We start from the raw sequence: 19118 nt of genomic DNA, 5'->3' as shown, positions 1-19118 counted from the left end.
AAAAAAGCGGACGTGCTGATGACGGGTTAATCTAATCTGAAGTAATCTGGCAACAGATTACACAACTACATTGGTAGGTCTTGGGTGAAACCTGGGGTTTGACCATTCCAATATAAACATCAGTGTCCACAGAGATCTAACAAGAACACTCCCCGCAGTCAGCAAGAACTTACAGATCACGGCGCTGATCACCATGTAACCATGCTTTGGTCCCCCAGCCACAAGACGTTTATTCGCCTTGAACGCTGGCCCATTGGATCACCAAAGTTAAGGCTCTGAACCACAGCACAGCGAGATGTGCCAAGACTAGTTACACGAAAGTCAATCAAAGGCCTCTGTCTCTAAGCTATTCATTTTTGGATCAGTCAACTTATGGAGAGAGCAGTTGACTTGACTGCGGTCAAGCTTTAATTTGAGGTGAAGGCATCAGGATGAAGCCACTGCGGCAACACCTCAGTCCTAGGACTCCATAGAAGTATATGGAATATTCATATTGATAATGTATTGTCAGCAGCACATTGGAGTTTCCAACTCCCATTGATTGCTTCTCATTGCCCAGTGCCATGTTGCGCCACTGTAGCTCAGTCAATCACGTATCGAACATCCAGGCTGCAATCCTACACCCCAGTGGTTCATGAACCAACAAATGGGTCCTAGTTTTCAGTCTATCAAAGCAACTAGGAATGGTATCTGGTGGTGTGCATGTAGTCCCATGCGTAGCCCGACCATTAAAATGCATGAAAGGTTATATCATTCCTGTCAAAATTGTGATGGTAACCAGTGAATCCTCCAGCAAAATCTCCAAGAGGAAGTTGGGGTTCTGAGCTGACAACCAACTCCCAGCCCTCTAGCCAACATGAAGATAAGTGTTTCGGGCGCATTGATAGAGGGAAACGCGAGACATGGTCGCACACGTAATTTTGCCATCCAAGACCCTGCCAGGGCCTGTCAAAGGAACAGTAAAGATGTTAACAAGGCATGATAAGTTAGCCAAGCTTTGTAAATAAAACAAAGCCAGGTATCATCAGGCCAGCAGCATACATCACTGCTGAGATCCAACGACGAATTAGTGTAAGTACGGAAACTTGGAATACAGTCTCCATGCAAAACAGCAAGAAGAAGCCTCGAGAGAAGCTCCCTCTATTGGCTTCCCACCAATCATGCCTTATAAACAAGGTGCGTTCAGTACTCAAAGTTCTGATCATTAAAACAAACTTCAGACGTGGTATTCCGGCCGACTGCCCAGAAGCTCAGCTCGTCATAGCCAGGTTCGGCCGGTCGGCACCAAAACTGGAGTATTAATATGCAACATAAACAGATCCGTCCGGTTCGATATTTACCCATGGCTGAAATACTCCGTAGTTTGATTTGGTTTAAGGGGATAATGGTTGAGAAATTTCCAGAGGCAGCAAAATCCCACCAGTCGACTCCGCTCAGAGCCATAGATAGTTAGGTATGCAGGTTTGCGTATAATATCCGGCTCCCTTGTGCGACGTCATCAATCAAAAACTGCATCATGGAGGAAGTGCAAAAGGAAATATCTGAGCTGGAAGTTGACCAGTTCTCTTGTCGAAACCAGGGATGATTTTCCAGAAAGTGCGGTGATTGATTGGATCAGAGGTAAAGGCTGTCTGCAAATCCGTGATGCCCAAGCCAATCAGGGAGGCAGTCACTTGGCAGGCGGACTGGCCAATGGTGAGGGAGAAGGGCCGGCAGCTGGTGGCTTCGAGTGGCCAATTTTTGTGGCTGCGTTACGGTTTCTCTTATCTCCATGCTGGCGTCTTGCTATGATGTAGATATGCACCACGCTTGCGTTCTTCCTGGAGAAGGCGGTGATGCCTGGCGCGAAAAGACCCGTGGACGGACGGGCAGAGCACGGCAAAGCCGAGCGTGGAGGGCCTGAGCAAGACCGCCGGCTCGCCCGCCTGGAGCTTCCCAAGTTCGTCCACAACAGAGGGGCAAAGGAACGCTGCCAAGCCACCTCAACAAAAAGTCTCCCACCAAGCGATTAGTCCTCCGATATTTAACGTTTCCATATAAAATCACAGCCTGGGAATCGCGTTTTCTTACTTTTCCTTCAACAACACCCATCCCCCACCATCATCCGTACCTCTTTGGTTCTTCATTCACGCACAGGATTAAAGATGGCTGAACCTATTCCAAACAAGAAGGCTGACCTTTTAGGTGCTCCGTAGGTCGCCCATCCGCGCTCTCTGTTGCTTTTTTTTTTGGGGGGGAATTTCTCTTTTTGCTGACCGCTTGAATCCGCCCAACAGCACTCCACAGAACACACCTGCCAACACTGCGCCCATTTCTTCTCGTGCTCAGCAGCCCAATATCGCAAGCATCAAAGAAGGTTTGTTGTTCTCTATCCCCGCAGCTTACATAGGCAAATCGCTGACCGACTTCTAGAGGATCTCGACCGTGCCGCAGCAGCTTCTATCTTCGCCCAGAACCCAAAGCTTGTCTCCATGATTCAAGGAAAACTCGGTTCGCTCATCGGCCGGTCGTCTGGCTACATCGAGTCGCTTCCCGCCTCTGTTCGCCGCCGGGTTGCTGGTCTCAAAGGAATCCAGAAAGAACATGCCAAGCTTGAAGCTCAGTTCCAGGAAGAGGTGTTCCAGCTAGAGAAGAAATATTTTGCAAAGTTCGCGCCACTCTATCAGAAGCGTGCGACCATCATCAACGGCCAGGCTGAGCCCACCGAAGAAGAAGTCGAAGTTGGCAAGGCTGGTGAGGAAGAAGACCAGGATGAGGACAAGAAAGCCGAAGAATCTAAAGATGAGTCGAGCGACGTTGCTGTCTCTGGTATCCCAGAGTTCTGGCTCTCTGCTATGAAGAATCAAATCTCCATCGCAGAGATGATCACCGATAGAGATGAAGAAGCCCTCAAGAATCTTACCGACATTCGCATGGAGTACCTTGACCGTCCTGGATTCCGTCTCATTTTCGAATTCGGAGAGAATGAGTTCTTCACAAACAAGACGATCTCCAAGACCTACTATTACCAGGAGGAGAGTGGTTACGGTGGTGACTTTATCTACGATCATGCCGAAGGTGAAAAGATCAACTGGAAGGAGGGCAAGGACCTTACTGTGCGGATAGAGAGCAAGAAGCAGCGCAACAAGAGTAAGAGCTCAATCCACACCTTCTTTTGAGCATTCGCTAATCCGATTGAAAAAAAATTAGCCACCAAGCAGACTCGTGTCGTCAAGGTCACGGTGCCGACCCAGTCCTTCTTCAATTTCTTCTCGCCCCCAAAGCCTCCACGTGAAGAAGACGAGGAGGAGGAGGTTCCCGATGATATCGAAGAGCGCCTTGAGCTTGATTATCAACTGGGTGAAGATATCAAAGAGAAACTCATTCCGCGTGCTATTGATTGGTTTACCGGAGAGGCAATGCAATATGAAGAATATGACGGGGACTTTGAGGAGGAAGACTTCGATGACGACGACGATGACGACGATGATGATGACGACGATGACCGAAGATCGGGTGATATGGACGATGAGTCCGAAGACGAGGTATGAATACGCTCCTTCATGACGATTTATAGAATTAGTAACTAATGTGTGGTGGCAGGATGACGGATCTAAGCCAAAGAAGGAGGCGCCTGAGTGCAAGCAGAGCTAAACCACCGAACCACCTGCGCGGAACCACCCTTGCTTTTGGATGAGGGTGTTTCAATCATGATGCGCGATTTGCCACCCCCTTTACACAGTTCGTTTTCCGTTTTCCGAACCTCTAAAATCGAATCATGCAACCCCTCATACCTCAGTTGTCCTTCTCATCCAAGAATTTCCTTTTTTTTGAACCAAATATGGAGTGTAATATCTTTCTCCCTGTGCGCGCTTCCCCATTTCCACCCCCAGCATCGTTATCCTGTCTTGAACCTGGTATCATAAAGCTACAGAGGCTTCTTAAAACTGGCCTCATCACTATTCTTGCCTGAGTCATATATTTCGCCTTTTCCCATCAAATCGGGATCAGGTCTTGACGCGAGGTGCTGGTCAGAGCTTCTTGGCGTGAGGCGTGGTTGAATTAGAAATTGCCTGTGTTACTTATTTGCTGCAAGTATGCGTTCGAATGTGATGTAGAAGGACCATGATATATTAACTGCCGTTTCCTATACTGCTGAATGAAAAGTTTTATACGTCCAATGGACCTGTAGAGGACCCCGTCTTCGTCAGGGCTGGAGATATCCCATGGTGGCCCATATTAAATGCCTTCAGCGGGGATCGTCTCGTATCGAATTTTGCGCGATACCCTTGTTCATAAGACAAGAAGTCCAATGATCAACCGTTCGACAATACTATATGTACTCCGCACACGAGGTTTCTCTCGTCCAGCAGAAAAGGACCCGCGCCTGAGTGCCAGCGCATCGGGCTAAATAGCCCAAAAAAAAAAAAATAAAAAAGTTTCTCTGGTTCGCGCTCTTCCGCTAGATATCACGTGATCATCTAAGCCGAATTGGGCATGGGGCTGGTTTGAGGCGGGCCCCAAAGCAGCATGAAGCACGTAATTTAGCTTCACCCCAGCATTGCAGAGAGCCCGTTCGCTGTTTCAGGGGGTTTTTAGGCTCGCTTACCCAAGTGACCATCTCTTAAATTATTGCTGTTACGGAGTGTTTCTGAGAGTTCCATAGCTTCCAGTGATCCTACCGTCTCTGTTCAAGAGCCAAAAGGATCCGAGCTAATACCCCCCAACAGGAGAAGGGTGTATGCACCTCTCCAGAATACTCTTAATCTTTAGTCCACTTCTTCCATTCATTCACGACTGTTGATCACGTTTCTTTCTTGGCTGTGTTTTTTAGATGCGGATGTTAAAAGTCGATGCTCTTTTCACCACCTTTGCGTCTCTCTAGATTTTGTCCTTTGTGGTGCCTGACTGTCGTTGCTCAACGCTCCTACGTCTCGGATCGGCGACATGGCGCATACCTTTGATGTTGGCACACGGGCCTGGCAAACCGACCCAACGGAGGGATGGATTGCCTCGGAAGTGATCGAGAAGACGGCGGATGGGGATAAGGTGAAGCTGGTGTTCTCTTTGGAGAATGGAGAAGTGTGTATTTCCCTAACATTGCTCGGCTGTCCCGTATCACCACTGACTGGGGTTCACGCGAACGTAGACCAAAACGGTTGAGACGACAGAGGCGGATCTACAGATAAATAATAATTCGAAACTTCCACCGCTGATGAACCCTGCTATGCTAGAAGCCAGCGAAGACTTAACAAATTTATCACATTTGAATGAGCCGGCTGGTACGTGGTGTGATGGTGGTCGGTACGGGGACCTAAGTCTTCCTGAGCTAACAAGCGTATAGTGCTACAGGCAATCAAGTTACGTTACTATCAGAAGGAAATATATACTTATAGTGGTATCGTTCTTATCGCGACCAACCCTTTTGCGCGTGTCGACTCCCTTTACGTACCACAGATGGTTCAAGTCTATGCTGGAAAGCAACGAGCCTCACAAGCACCGCATCTCTTCGCTATTGCCGAAGAGGCCTTTGCGTGAGCATTTCCCCGCGAAGCAGCAGGTAGCACCATTTTTATACTAACAGCGCTGTCCTAGGGATATGCTGAGAGACTCAAGAAATCAGACGATCGTGGTATCCGGTGAGTCCGGTGCTGGAAAGACTGTGAGTGCAAAATACATAATGCGCTACTTTGCAACACGAGGAAGCCCGGATAACCCCGGTACATTCGCCACCGGAAGGGCAGATTCCATCAGCAAAACGGAAGAACAAATTTTGGCGACGAATCCCGTCATGGAAGCATTTGGTAACGCGAAAACGACCCGTAACGACAATTCATCACGATTTGGAAAATACATCGAGATCATGTTTGATTCAGAGACAAATATTATTGGTGCAAAGATTAGAACATACCTTTTAGAGCGGTCGAGGCTGGTTTTCCAACCGTTGAAGGAGCGAAATTATCATATCTTTTACCAGCTTGTAGCCGGTGCTACAGATTCCGAGCGGCAGGATTTGAATCTTTTGTCAATTGAGGAGTTCGATTACCTAAATCAAGGAGGCACGCCGATTATCGATGGAGTCGATGATAAGGCAGAATTCGAGGCCACCAAGAAGTCACTCACCACGATTGGCGTCTCCACGGAGACTCAGACCGAAATATTCCGCGTATTGGCTGCACTGTTGCACCTCGGAAATGTTAAAATTACCGCTACGCGGACGGATTCGTCTCTATCGTCATCCGAACCTTCCCTAGTGAACGCCTGCGAGATGCTGGGAATCAATCCCGCTGGCTTCGCCAAGTGGATCGTGAAGAAGCAATTGACTACCAGAGGCGAGAAAATTATTTCCAATCTCACCCAGCAGCAAGCTATTGTCGTGCGAGATTCAGTTGCCAAGTTCATATACTCCAGCTTGTTTGACTGGCTCGTTGACATTATCAACCGTAGCTTGGCAACAGATGAAGTTTTAAATCGTGTGGCGTCCTTTATCGGTGTCTTGGATATTTATGGGTTCGAGCACTTTGCGAAGAACTCCTTCGAGCAATTCTGTATCAATTACGCGAACGAGAAACTCCAACAAGAATTCAATCAGCATGTCTTCAAACTCGAACAGGAAGAATATGTGCGGGAGCAAATTGATTGGACATTTATTGACTTCTCTGACAACCAGCCATGTATCGACTTGATCGAAGGGAAACTCGGAATTTTGTCACTTTTGGACGAAGAATCAAGGTTGCCAATGGGATCCGATGAACAGTTTGTTACGAAACTGCATCACAACTTTGCTGCGGACAAGCAGAAGTTCTATAAGAAACCTCGATTTGGGAAGTCTTCTTTCACAGTCTGCCACTATGCCATCGATGTCACTTATGAGTCCGATGGGTTCATTGAAAAGAACCGAGATACCGTCCCTGACGAACAGATGGAAATCCTGAAGAACTCTTCGAACCAATTTTTGAGAGATGTTCTAGCCGCCGCCTCTGCTGTTCGCGAGAAAGATTCCGCTTCCGTGTCCTCTCGAGCTGTTGCCGCTCCCGGAAGGAAAATCGGTGTTGCAGTCAACCGGAAGCCTACCCTTGGAGGTATATTTAAGTCATCATTGATTGAGCTGATGAACACGATAAACTCGACCGATGTTCATTATATCAGATGTATCAAACCAAATGAGGGCAAGGAGTCTTGGAAGTTTGAAGGACCTATGGTTCTTAGCCAACTTCGAGCTTGTGGTGTTCTCGAAACGGTTCGAATCAGCTGCGCGGGCTATCCAACCCGCTGGACATATGAAGAGTTTGCCCTTCGGTATTATATGCTCTGCCATTCATCACAATGGACGTCGGAAATTCGAGATATGGGTCACGCTATTCTACAGAAGGCTCTTGGCGATGCTAGCCACCAAAAAGGAGACAAGTACCAGCTTGGTTTGACAAAGATTTTCTTCCGCGCGGGTATGCTTGCATTCCTGGAAAATCTACGCACATCAAGGTTGAACGAATGTGCCATAATGATCCAGAAGAACTTGAAATGCAAATACTACCGCCGCAGGTATCTTGAAGCGCGCGAATCAATTCTTACGACTCAGAGTTTGATGAGAGGCTTTTTAGCCCGGAAAAGTGCCAATGAGGCTCGTAAGATCAAGGCAGCGACGACTATTCAACGCGTTTGGAGAGGCCAAAAGGAGAGGAAGCGTTACCTTGCAATTCGACAGAACGTTATCCTTTTCGAGTCTCTTGCAAAAGGTTACCTGTGCAGAAGAAATATCATGGATACGATTCTCGGCAATGCTGCCAAAGTCATTCAGCGAGCTTTCCGAACCTGGCGGCAACTTCGGGCCTGGAGACAGTATCGTAAGAAGGTGGTTATCGTGCAGAATCTCTGGAGAGGCAAGACAGCCAGGCGAGAATATAGGAAACTGCGTGAAGAGGCCAGAGACCTTAAGCAGATCTCCTATAAATTGGAGAACAAGGTTGTGGAGCTTACACAGGCCCTTGGTTCGCTGAAACAACAGAACAAAGCCTTGGTGTCCCAAGTCGAAAACTATGAAGGCCAGCTCAAACATTTGAGAGGGAAAAACAACTCCTTGGAGGCTCGTACTCGTGAACTCCAGGCCGAAGCTAACCAGGCCGGCATAACCGCGGCACGCCTAGCAGCAATGGAGGAAGATATGACAAAGCTACAGCAGAATCACACTGAGGCTCTGTCCACGGTCAAGAAACTTCAAGAGGAGGAGCGCATCGCTCGCGAGGCTCTTCGTGGCACCAACTTGGAACTTGACAAGTTGCGAGAATCTAACACTGACCATGAGAATGAGAAGATTTCTCTTCGCCAACAGATCGCGGATCTTCAAGACGAGCTTGAATTCGCCAAGAGGGCAATGCCGGTCAATGGTGTTAACGGAGACGTCAATGGAGCGGCCAATCAGCCCGCGTTTTCTGGTCTTATTAACTTGGTTTCCTCAAAGAAACCGAAGCCGAAAAGACGCAGCGCAGAAGCTGGGCGTACCGATACTGACCGCTTCAGCGGTGCGTATAATCCTCGTCCAGTGTCCATGGCGATCCCCAGCAGTACAGCCCGCTCTCACCTCTCTGGGTCCACTTTCGCTCCAGGTCTTGACTCGATTGAACTTGAGCTGGAGAATCTGCTCTCTGAAGAAGAAGAGCTCAACGAAGAAGTCACCATGGGACTTATCCGTAACCTTAAAATTCCTCTGCCGAATTCCAACACTCCTCCCACCGATAAGGAAGTCCTTTTCCCGGCATATCTCATTAATCTTGTCACCTCCGAGATGTGGAATAACGGTTTTGTGAAGGAATCAGAGCGATTCCTTGCGAACGTTATGCAAGCAATCCAGCAGGAAGTTATGCAGCATGATACTGACGAGGCTATCAATCAAGGAGCATTCTGGCTATCCAACGTGCATGAGATGCTTTCGTTTGTGTTCTTGGCCGAAGATTGGTATGAAGCACAGAAGACAGACAATTTTGAATACGATCGTCTTCTGGAAATTGTGAAGCATGACCTGGAAAGCTTGGAGTTCAACATCTACCACACTTGGATGAAGGTTCTGAAGAAAAAGCTCTACAAAATGATCGTTCCAGCCATCATCGAGTCCCAGTCCCTTCCTGGATTTGTCACCAACGAGACCAATCGATTCCTCGGAAAACTCCTTCCATCAAACAACAGCCCAGCCTACAGTATGGATAATCTTCTCAGTCTTTTGAACAGTGTGTACAAGGCTATGAAAGCATACTATCTGGAAGACATGATCATCACCCAGACGGTTACCGAACTGCTTCGGCTGGTGGGCGTGACGGCGTTCAATGACTTGCTTATGAGGCGCAATTTCTTGTCATGGAAGCGTGGGCTCCAAATTAACTATAACATCACAAGAATAGAAGAATGGTGCAAGAGTCACGAGATGCCTGAGGGAACTCTCCAGCTTGAGCATTTGATGGTATGCGCTTTCTACCTAGGTGAACCAACTTACATGGATACTAATTCTACTTTCAGCAAGCAACAAAACTCCTTCAGCTTAAGAAAGCCACCCTGAATGATATTGAAATCATTCAGGATATCTGCTGGATGTAGGTTCCTCAGTTTCCAATAGTACCCGTAGGGCGATGGTACGATATTAACAAATAGCAGGCTATCACCAAATCAGATACAGAAGCTTCTAAACCAATACTTAGTTGCAGATTACGAGCAGCCGATCAACGGGGAGATAATGAAAGCTGTTGCCTCTCGGGTAACCGAAAAGAGTGACGTGCTCCTGCTTACTGCCGTCGATATGGAAGATAGCGGGCCTTACGAGATTGCTGAACCGCGGGTAATCACTGCTTTGGAAACATACACGCCATCATGTACGTCCTACCCCAAGTCCAGTAAACGTCATCCTCTGCTAGCATGGCTAACATTATTGCAATAGGGCTCCAAACCCCGCGACTAAAGCGACTCGCTGAAATAGTTTCTGCGCAGGCTATGGCGCAGCAGGAGAAATTAGATAGTGCAGAAGTCGGGGATCCAATTGAACCGATCCCTGAAGCATGATGACCTTTGATTCATTCACTGTTATTATTACCATGACTTCTTTCTGGTTGCCGATGTTTTCATACAGCCCCAGCATCTGCTTGTTCATTTATCCTTCTCACTTTCATCTGCTGTATGATCACCATTGTGAGCTTTTTGCTCTGGAGCTTTTTAGGACCTGGTTTGTCTTGTTGCTAGAACTGGATATTCTTTGCTAATACGATTTCCACCGATACCGCCCATTTACTAGACACCGGGCGTCTATATTTGGCTTGTTTAATCTGGCCGTTTTTTATGCCTTCAATATCTAGAATTCTTTTCCCGGAATTGCGGGCCATATATTTGAATGACACTAGATTTTCTTTCTTTATCTCTGCATAACACCTCCCGGCCTCTGGTTTGTTCATTCTTACATTGCCTTGGAGATACGCTACGCCTTAGCTTGTTGCATTGTTGGAATATTAATGGCAGGATCCCTATTACTACTATATATCCGGCCCTTCGCAGTGCCACGTTCCGGGCTAAGATACCTACGCACTATCTCCCATTGAAATCATTAGAACACACAGCTATCTTTAGGACTCGAGAGAACACAGTGAAAGGCTCTTGAAGATAGTTTGTGTACGTAATGTGAGTTTCAACAAGCAGCAGTGATACCGCCGTAATTATTCAATTGAACCGTACAGCTCGCATCGACCGACGACGATTTCCTCGTATTGACTAAATCAAAAAAAAAAAAAAAAAAAAAAAAAAAAAAAAAGAAGGAAGAGAAAGAAAAGAAAAGGAATGTCATCCACCTGAGGTGCTGTGTAAGAGTGTTTCCCAGGAGGTTTGAGCCATTTGTGCCCGAGTCTGGATTCCTCTCAAGTCATCCACAGTATTTTAGCTCTTCCAGACGAATTCTTTTTATCATCTGCACAAATACAATACACAAGCGACCGTGTCTCCGTCCCCACTGTCGCTGACATCATGAAGTCTATAAATTTCATTACTGGCAACAAGAACAAACTTACGGAGGTCCAGGCGATACTAGGAGATGCCATAGAAGTGCAGAATAAGCCTGTCGACCTACCCGAGCTACAGGGCACCATAGAAGACATTGCCCGCGAAAAGTGCAAAAATGCGGCCAACGCGGTACGTTCCCCCTCTTTGCTTTTCGGTTTTATCCATATTAGCAAAACTTTTTGTCCATGGGGTGTTGGGATTATTCTTACGAGAAGCAACATTCAGGTTAACGGGCCTGTATTAACGGAAGACACAGCATTGGAATTTAATGCGCTGGGCGGTCTGCCAGGGCCATATATGTAAGATCAAGCCATTATTTTCATGTTTACTCTCGTGAGCATATGTACATTTAGGCCTCAGAGAGGTTTATAACTACATACATATTTTGCTTTTTCTAATGGACACTACTACTAGCAAATGGTTCCTTGAAAAGCTAGGTCACGAGGGATTGAACAAGCTTCTGTATGCCTTCGAGGATAAATCTGCGGTCGCCGTTTGCACTTTTGCATTTGCCGCCGGCCCTGGAGAAGAGCCAATTTTGTTCCAAGGACGCACTGATGTACGTATTAAGCACTCTTCCAACTATAACAGAGATGGAGCTAATGCGACATTTCGGCTTGTAGGGGAAGATTGTCCCAGCTCGTGGCCCAGCGAAATTCGGTTTGTTCAACCAATGCATCCTGACCTTTCTGCAAACCTAGCTAACCCAACGTCACCAGGGTGGGATCCTATTTTCGAGTACCAGGGAACAACTTATGCTGAAATGGATCCGAAGGAGAAGGTAAGTGCCCATAGGACTCTCCCTAAAAGAGCGCTGCTTTCTGCAAGCCAGATAACTTATGACAAACCAGAATGTGATTTCCCATCGATATAAGGCGCTTCAAAAATTAAGACAGTGGATCATAGAGCAGCGACAGAAGCAGCAGCTTTGAGACGAGTCCGAACACGCATATGGTGGAGATTTCCTCCCCCGCAGCTCGAGGTTCCTTCATCCATCTGTGGTTGCATGATCTCGTTTCCACGCATCTAACCAACTGACGATTCTAGAACAATTGCTTTCGATCTCGTCATCGGTTTCACTTGTCAACTCGACAACGATTTCCTCGTCGTAAGACTGTCGCGCTTCGTCAAGCAGGACTTCAAAAATTTCGGCATCAAGGTTTTCCTGTAGTTTATCTTCTCCATAGCCTCTATAAACAAAAAGCAAAACGTTAGCCACCACCAGCTACTCAGTTAAGAACTTAAGGGTATTGTTAAACCTGCCTCGAAGATAGACGGTCATATAAGATCGACGTTGATGGACAACGTAGGACGACTACAAGATCAACCCACGATTTCGGAAACAAATCACAAGCATGCCAGTCGATCAAATACCCGCCTTGCACAACCTCATCTTCGATTGCATCCAGTAACTAAATACACTGACATCAGTCCCCGTAATGAACAACCAGCATGGTACCCTCATTAGCACCGGATTGTAGGAGGACAGGGGACACAGTTGCATTACCTTGTCCTCATCGACGATCCAACTCTTCAATTTCTCGTCGTATCCATCATGGCAACCTCGCTCCTTTGCAACTTTGTTGATTGAGAGGTGCTTCAACCCAGTCTCCTGCGCGAGTTGTTCACAGTGAACGGTCTTGCCGACGCCGGGCGTACCTGTGATGATAATGTTGGGAGAAGTACGCATTGTTATTTCGTGGTAGGCGGAACAGCTGTTTGTGACGTATCCGGCGGGAGCGAGAAGAAATGCCGCAGGTACGGAGTATGGATGAAGCAGAAAAGGTATTGTATGTATTCGATAGACTCCTGACAACAATCTGGTCCTTAGCCGGTATCAATTGACTCTTGCAGCGGTGAGGAGATGCGCGATCTTGCGCCTTGCAAAAGGTATAGCTACTAGAGTCGCGGACTAAGAAAAAATAATTTGCGACGATTTGATGTCATGTGGGGTAGGCAAAGGGATCACAGGCTTAATGTTATTTTTCTACCCTGCCGTGTAACTAAATGCCAATAGACGTCTGCATTTTTCCTCACTGCAGGCATTTACTTCATCCGTGTATCTTCTGCTACAGGATGCACTTGTGTGCTGAAGAATGGCAGGAACTCGGAGCAGAGACAGCTTCTTTTTGTACTATCTGGTATATCTACGCTTTTAACTATCATTACTATGCTTCGCTTCCATGTATTCCGGACAGTCTATACATGATAGGTGTATCATATTTGAAATGCGAAATTGTACGTATGGTAAAAGATCCGTTCTTCCTCAGTAGAATGTCATCCTTTTGCTTCGATTTTAGCTGGATGAGAAGGTGGCAAGAGCCTTGTTAGAAGTTAGCATCCTATTGTAGAACCAAGTGATAGCTAGTACCGACTTAAGGATTTCAAACTCGTCGTACCGTCTCAGGTACCCGATACATCTTCTATGTGCTTTTAAAATTCGCTCTGGGTTTGGGCAGTCGACCCTTGTCCCGACCAAACGTTGTACGGCTGGTGATGTCTTGAACATTGGGTCAAACACGAGAAGATTGCTGGATCCATTTGTTCGCAGTTCGAATCCGACAATCGTCAGGGAATGGCCTAGGGCCTAGTTAACGCTATGGATAAGTTGGATGGATGTATGATTGGGTGCCATACCTGGATGCTGGAAATAAATAGGTGGCAGATGGGTCTGGATGACTTTTTTGTCCGCATATTCCGGAGGCGCTTGAAGAAAATACTCTCGCACTGCGTTTAGCAGTGATTCATCTGCCGTTAGTTCCTTTGTGCTACTAAAGGCAGCCGGCTCGCACCTATAAGACCTCTTAGCTCCTGTAGTGTCATCGGGATTGGGAGGATTACTTGATTCCTAAACTAGAAAATAGAGCTTGAGCCTGCGATTTTCAGTGAGTTAACATACGATTCGGATCAGGGCCATTGGAGTGATCGCATACCTCAGATGTCCCGATGTATTTTCTAGTTCCCTTTATCCCGCCGGTCTCAAACTTTCCATTACCATTGATACCCATATCCCAGGCCTGCTCTATCATATCCTGTAACCTTAGAATCGAGGGAATTCGACCGGGAAAATGCTCGAATCCGGGAGCCTTGGCATCTTGAATATACGATATCAGCATCTGAATGTTGCGGTACCCACAAAATCCGCCTTCCTTTGGCATCTTAAAAACATGGCGGACGTTGGGGTTGCAGAACCATGCACGTTCCACAGTCTCATCCAGCTCACATAACTGAGAGAGGACAGGAACGAGTCCTCTGCTTTCATTCTCGATGACCTCGACCCTCGCTAGGGTACCGTCAGCCCGAATTTTGTTTTCATACGTCACAGGCGCGCCTTCTTCTAGCATCCTATGCAACCAAGCTGGCATTTGTTTCTCATGTGCATGGGGTCCTAATTCAGCTTTCTAGATTAAAGTTAGCGCCAAATACATAGAACTAAGTAAGGGATCATACCCCTAACTGGGTACCAGCGCCCGTGGGTGTCCCTAGTCCCTTTGACCTTTCCTTTTTCCTTTTCTTGTGAGAAGTAGACCTTGGCTGTACTGCCGTATCTCTCACAGCTCCTTTTCTTGGGCGGTCACGATCGCGTAAGCTTTTCGCGAACTTTGCAGGAATCAGGTCGTCAACGCCGTCATGGACGTAGTCCAAATCCGAGTCCATGTCAGGACTATAACCGACCGTTTTACTAGGATATTGCGTTACTTCTTCTAGAGCAATCGTCTCTGCGGAATGTAAGTCTAGGTGACTTGGGAGCTCGGCTACGGTTATAGCCTCCCCGCAGCCGGCTGGACATTCAACGTATGAATCGATATCACCAAATAACTCAGCATTTGCTGGAGATTTGGAGGGTGTAACATCACTGAGTGGGGTAGAGTATGTCGCTTCCGTGCCAGTCATTTGGCCGTCTTCCACTGCTATAAACGGCGAATATCCATTCTCGGGGTGGCAGAGTTCAACATGCTGCATTAAGAAATATGTGTCTGAATCTGTAAATTCACAAAATGGACACGAAGGAACGCTAGTATCATGCTCCTCCATGTTGAGATTGTTCTTTAAGGAAGTTGCTGTAAATATGACTAGAAATGGAGATTTCACAACGATAACCTCCACGAAGATCAGAGGTGAATGGACAAGGCAAGGAGCATTTCACAAGCCGTGTATTCCGGACCCTTCCTGAATAGCCTGAAACACAATTTTTGCGAATGAATACTAGCCTCAAGTAAAAATGGTCGGTGAATCTTGAGCTTAGAATTGCTGAGATATTGCTGAAATCGAGGGGCGAAAAAGTCCTGATAGCGTCGCGTCACTGTATTCCGAGTGACGGTAAAATTTCACAATAGAATTCAGATAGCGAATGGAAAGTGCTTTATCACGCAGTCTAGTTAAATGTAGTTGAAATGAAAGACAAGAAATCAGCAGGGACTTCTCAGTTGTTCCAGAGCCTTTGAAGAGTCGAAACCAGACCCAATATGGCATTTTCACGGAGTTTTGTCCGCCAGCAGGTGGCTCTGCGGAGTATGTGTAACTTCATGGGCATACCTCCAAACAACACTTGAGCACCTACATGAAGTGCTATAAACTATTATTTTCTTTCTTTTTTTTTAAAAAAAAAAAAGAAAAAAAATAGAATAAAATAAAATAAAAATAAAAATAAATAAAGCTTCAATTAACAGTCTCATTCAAAACTTAGTGTAAATGTATCTGTGTTCATTAACAAAGTGTGGGTGTGAAGCTTGAACAACTGATACATATTATTCTGTAAGGTTACATTTGTGAAATTGTTCTCGGCTCAAAAATCTAGATTGCTGCAATGGCATGCTCACTAAACTACCCTAAAACCGTTGAAACAAAATGGCTGGACAGTTCAGAGTAATCTACAGAAACTCCTCATGGTACTGCAGAAGCTGGAGATGGAGAGAATACAGGAATGCGCACGGAATGCAATGGTATGCAGTGTCACCCCTTGACGTCGTCTTCGCCCCTGGCCTGAGAGGTCCTTGAGCGAAGACTTCATTTCGGTCCATGACTTGCGCAGCCTCAAACCTTTATCCACATCTCGCCACACCCAACAATTGCTTCGCCTTTTGGATTGGCTTTTGAACTGTAGCAATCGGATCTGCGGTGTGTTAGCTCTGCGTGTCCAACTACCCACTTCAGCTTATTGAAGCATAACACTGCTGCAAATGGACACAAAACAGCTTGCAAAATATGGTCGTCCTTAAATTGAAGTATTATCCGACGAGTGGCAAGTGCCTGAACACTTCGTGACGCCAGGACCGGGTCAAGCCCGAGAGATATATCCTTGCCTTCCCCAGCCGTTGGTTTGCGCAATCCCCTCCACTTGTTGTTGAAGCGGCAGCAGGGATTCTCGCGACTAGGCGGGGCAGCTGAGGATATATTTCAGGATCCAACGGTTGGTGAAGACAGACAGGGTTCCCCGTCTTCCATCCACGCTCTTCCTCAGTCCCGTTGGCACTTCGTCCACACAGTCGAGGAAACAGTCAAGCCGCAAGGAGCAGCGAATTGCCCGTTTGGACCTTGAACAACCACCCGACGCCACACGCAAAGCCGTTGGAACACCGTGAAAGCCACACCGCGGGCGCGCGTTGTGCCGGGAGAAGCAGGAACAGGCGTTATCGGGAAGCGCGGAACACCCGGTTCGTGCCGATAGTTAGGCACTAGTCCAGGCCCGGATTAGCGCTATTGCGTGATTCCGCACCAGCGAAAACCTTCCCCGCCGGGTTTTCTGCCGCAGGAAAAATCCGTGTTGACTCATGACGCCGGCGAGCTCATAAACCACTCCACAGGTCGCTCAATTGGTAAACTGACCTTGCAATTCGACGTACAATCACCAGCCAAGTAACTATCAGTCGAGAGACCCCCTCTCTGGGACATTGCTTCGTTAGGGCAGCGGGGAAAACGCTGGACGTATTCAGCCTCCCTTGCTGGGTCCCGGCCACTCACTAGATCGGTTCCTTTCACATTTCACCCACGATGAGCGAGCATCCGCAGACCAACGGACATATCGATGATGGCCAGATAACTCGTTTGACAAACGGTGTTCCTGGTTCTCCTCCATCAGACTGGATTGTGCAGAAATTTGGAGGAACAAGCGTGGGCAAGTTTGCCCTGGAGATAGTCGATAAAGTCATAAAGTAAATCAAACCTCCCCCCCCCTGCCCCTCAGCGCCCTGGGCTTTTGACGCAGTCTGCCGCCAAATTTTCGCCATATCGTTTTAATAACCAATATACCTGTGCTCGACTAATCTGCTGCTTCTCTGCGTTCAGGCCAAACATCGAGGATCATCGTGTAGCCGTCGTCTGCTCCGCTCGGAGTAGCTCCTCCAAGGCCGACGGTACCACCAATCGGTAAGTCCCACCGTCAACGTATCGCTCCTGATTACGTGCCCTTTAGCCCCTAGTTATATGCATTACAATCAGGGATATGCGTCGGAGTCGTTAACGGCGGTGACCAGGTTATTACGGGCCGCTCGGGAGGCGGAAAATCCTAAGTCCTCTAACTACCTCTCTCTCATCGAAGCCGTCAAGCAGGAGCACATCGATGTCGCCCGCGAATATGTACAAAACCCGGATCTCAAGGCTGAATTAATAGCGCAAGTCGAGGCCGAATGCCTTCGAATCCTCAAGATCCTCGATGCCGCACAAACGCTCGGAGAGACCAGTAGTCGATGCGTTGATATGGTCATCAGTGCTGGCGAGAAATTAAGTTGCCGGTTTATGACCATTTTGCTAAAGGATCGCGGAGTAGATGCCCAATATGTGGATCTATCAGACATTATCGACTTTGCTGCTGGAATCCAGGCCTTGGACCAGGATTTCTATGATCGCCTTGCCGAATTGTTTGGTTGCAAAGTCCAAGAATGCACGGCAAAGGTACCCGTGGTGACGGGATATTTTGGTGTTGTCCCCGGTGGGTTACTGGATAAGATTGGACGGGGCTACACTGATTTATGTGCCGCTCTTGTGGCGGTAGGAGTTCATGCCGAGGAATTACAGGTCTGGAAGGAAGTTGATGGCATATTCACCGCCGATCCTCGGAAGGTTCCTACAGCTCGATTACTGTCTATGATCACTCCCGCTGAAGCCGCCGAGCTGACCTTCTATGGCTCAGAGGTCATCCACCCTTTCACAATGGAGCAGGTTATCCGTGCTAAGATTCCCATTCGGATCAAAAACGTTATGAAGCCCAAAGGAAGGGGCACTGTCATATTCCCTGACTCCACGTCTGAACTGGAGAAGACGGCACCAGGCCATGACCCAAAGTTGTTCCGCACAAGGGGACCTCAGTTCTGGTCCCAGCAGCCCGGTCCTAAACGGCCGACGGCAGTAACGGCAAAGCATAAGATCCTTGTGATTAATGTGCATTCCAATAAAAGATCTCTATCGCATGGGTTCTTTGCAGGTATCTTTTCTGTTCTGGATAAATGGCGACTCTCGATCGACTTGATCTCCACCAGCGAAGTTCACGTATCCCTTGCTCTCCACTCTGAAATCCCACTGCTCAACGGAGTCGGGCATGATGAGTATCAGATAATCGATGAAGATCTTCGAGGCGCTATTCAAGATCTCCGAAAATATGGGACTGTTGATATCATCCCAGAAATGGCAATTCTCAGCCTTGTCGGCAAGCAGATGAAAAACATGGTGGGAGTAGCGGGGCGTATGTTCACTGTGCTGGGAGAGCATAATGTGAATATCGAAATGATATCACAAGGTAGGCCCTTTCCCGCTCCTTAGGTTTATTGGGACACTTCTAATATCTCCTCTCCGTCTAGGTGCCAGCGAAATCAATATATCCTGCGTGATAGAAGAGAGAGATGCCGATCGTGCTATCAACATACTTCACACAAATCTCTTTACCTTCCTCGACTAACCTACAGCCCGCTTCTCACTCGCCACTTTAGCCACATCCTCCCACCGGTTTCCTTGCTTTTTGATACCCTTCATATATTTTCATGTTCTCCTGGAGAGCGAAAAAGATAGGAAGACAACGGACAGCAGTCCCCCTCGTTAGCGTCAAAAGCTAGACTTTGACGATCTCTGAATGTATCATCCAGTCGGTTCCATTCCAACAATGGGCACTGGAGAAATGC

General features: G+C 47.4%; 6 protein-coding genes across 8 annotated transcripts; 4 read left to right on the top strand and 2 right to left on the bottom strand.

Annotated features, from left to right (window-relative positions):
* Positions 1-1828: 1828 nt before the first annotated feature.
* D8B26_006391 (uncharacterized protein) lies at positions 1829-4160 on the top strand. Of its 2 annotated transcripts, XM_003069630.2 has the most exons (5): positions 1829-2191; positions 2277-2356; positions 2413-3129; positions 3190-3524; positions 3583-4160. In XM_003069630.2, exons 1-5 carry the CDS (start codon positions 2145-2147, stop codon positions 3631-3633), a joined length of 1230 nt encoding a protein of 409 aa, XP_003069676.1. In that variant the 5' UTR covers positions 1829-2144; the 3' UTR covers positions 3634-4160. The 2 variants fall into 2 exon arrangements, with proteins under 2 accessions (XP_003069676.1, XP_065981248.1); XM_066125167.1 differs by lacking the exon at positions 1829-2191 and having other exon boundaries at positions 2219-2356.
* A 388-nt stretch (positions 4161-4548) lies between these two features.
* On the top strand, positions 4549-10360 carry MYO2 (Myosin type-2 heavy chain 1). Its single transcript, XM_003069631.2, has 7 exons — positions 4549-5061; positions 5129-5261; positions 5324-5513; positions 5575-9430; positions 9487-9560; positions 9622-9836; positions 9902-10360. The coding sequence occupies exons 1-7, from the start codon at positions 4927-4929 to the stop codon at positions 10021-10023; spliced, it is 4725 nt and encodes a 1574-aa protein (XP_003069677.1). The 5' UTR covers positions 4549-4926; the 3' UTR covers positions 10024-10360.
* Positions 10361-10971: 611 nt separating this feature from the next.
* On the top strand, positions 10972-12203 carry HAM1_1 (nucleoside triphosphate pyrophosphohydrolase ham1; the record flags this gene model as incomplete). 2 transcript variants are annotated; one of them, XM_066125166.1, is made up of 5 exons in its annotated part: positions 10972-11306; positions 11422-11566; positions 11631-11788; positions 11859-11989; positions 12055-12203. In XM_066125166.1, 3 exons carry the CDS (start codon positions 10972-10974, stop codon positions 11706-11708), a joined length of 558 nt encoding a protein of 185 aa, XP_065981247.1. In that variant the 3' UTR covers positions 11709-11788; positions 11859-11989; positions 12055-12203. The 2 variants fall into 2 exon arrangements, with proteins under 2 accessions (XP_065981247.1, XP_065981246.1); XM_066125165.1 differs by lacking the exon at positions 12055-12203 and having other exon boundaries at positions 11631-11667; positions 11727-11788; positions 11859-12025.
* On the bottom strand, positions 11996-12873 carry FAP7 (factor activating pos9; the record flags this gene model as incomplete). Its single annotated transcript, XM_003069633.2, has 3 exons — positions 12515-12873; positions 12271-12419; positions 11996-12197 (listed from the first exon to the last, which is right to left on the bottom strand). The coding sequence occupies exons 1-3, from the start codon at positions 12695-12697 to the stop codon at positions 11996-11998; spliced, it is 534 nt and encodes a 177-aa protein (XP_003069679.1). The 5' UTR covers positions 12698-12873.
* Positions 12874-13643: 770 nt separating this feature from the next.
* On the bottom strand, positions 13644-15205 carry D8B26_006387 (uncharacterized protein). The gene is made up of 3 exons (XM_066125164.1): positions 14458-15205; positions 13941-14408; positions 13644-13880 (listed from the first exon to the last, which is right to left on the bottom strand). Exons 1-3 carry the CDS (start codon positions 15040-15042, stop codon positions 13845-13847), a joined length of 1089 nt encoding a protein of 362 aa, XP_065981245.1. The 5' UTR covers positions 15043-15205; the 3' UTR covers positions 13644-13844.
* A 1603-nt stretch (positions 15206-16808) lies between these two features.
* On the top strand, positions 16809-19074 carry HOM3 (Aspartokinase). The gene is made up of 4 exons (XM_003069635.2): positions 16809-17159; positions 17293-17373; positions 17481-18739; positions 18801-19074. Exons 1-4 carry the CDS (start codon positions 16999-17001, stop codon positions 18896-18898), a joined length of 1599 nt encoding a protein of 532 aa, XP_003069681.1. The 5' UTR covers positions 16809-16998; the 3' UTR covers positions 18899-19074.
* The last annotated feature ends 44 nt before the right edge of the window (positions 19075-19118 follow it).

The sequence above is a fragment of the Coccidioides posadasii genome, chromosome 3, assembly GCF_018416015.2.
Source record: "Coccidioides posadasii str. Silveira chromosome 3, complete sequence".
Taxonomy (NCBI): Eukaryota; Fungi; Ascomycota; class Eurotiomycetes; order Onygenales; family Onygenaceae; genus Coccidioides; species Coccidioides posadasii.
The sequence above is the reverse complement of the archived record's forward strand: the minus strand, read 5'-3'. Positions and strand labels throughout refer to the sequence as shown.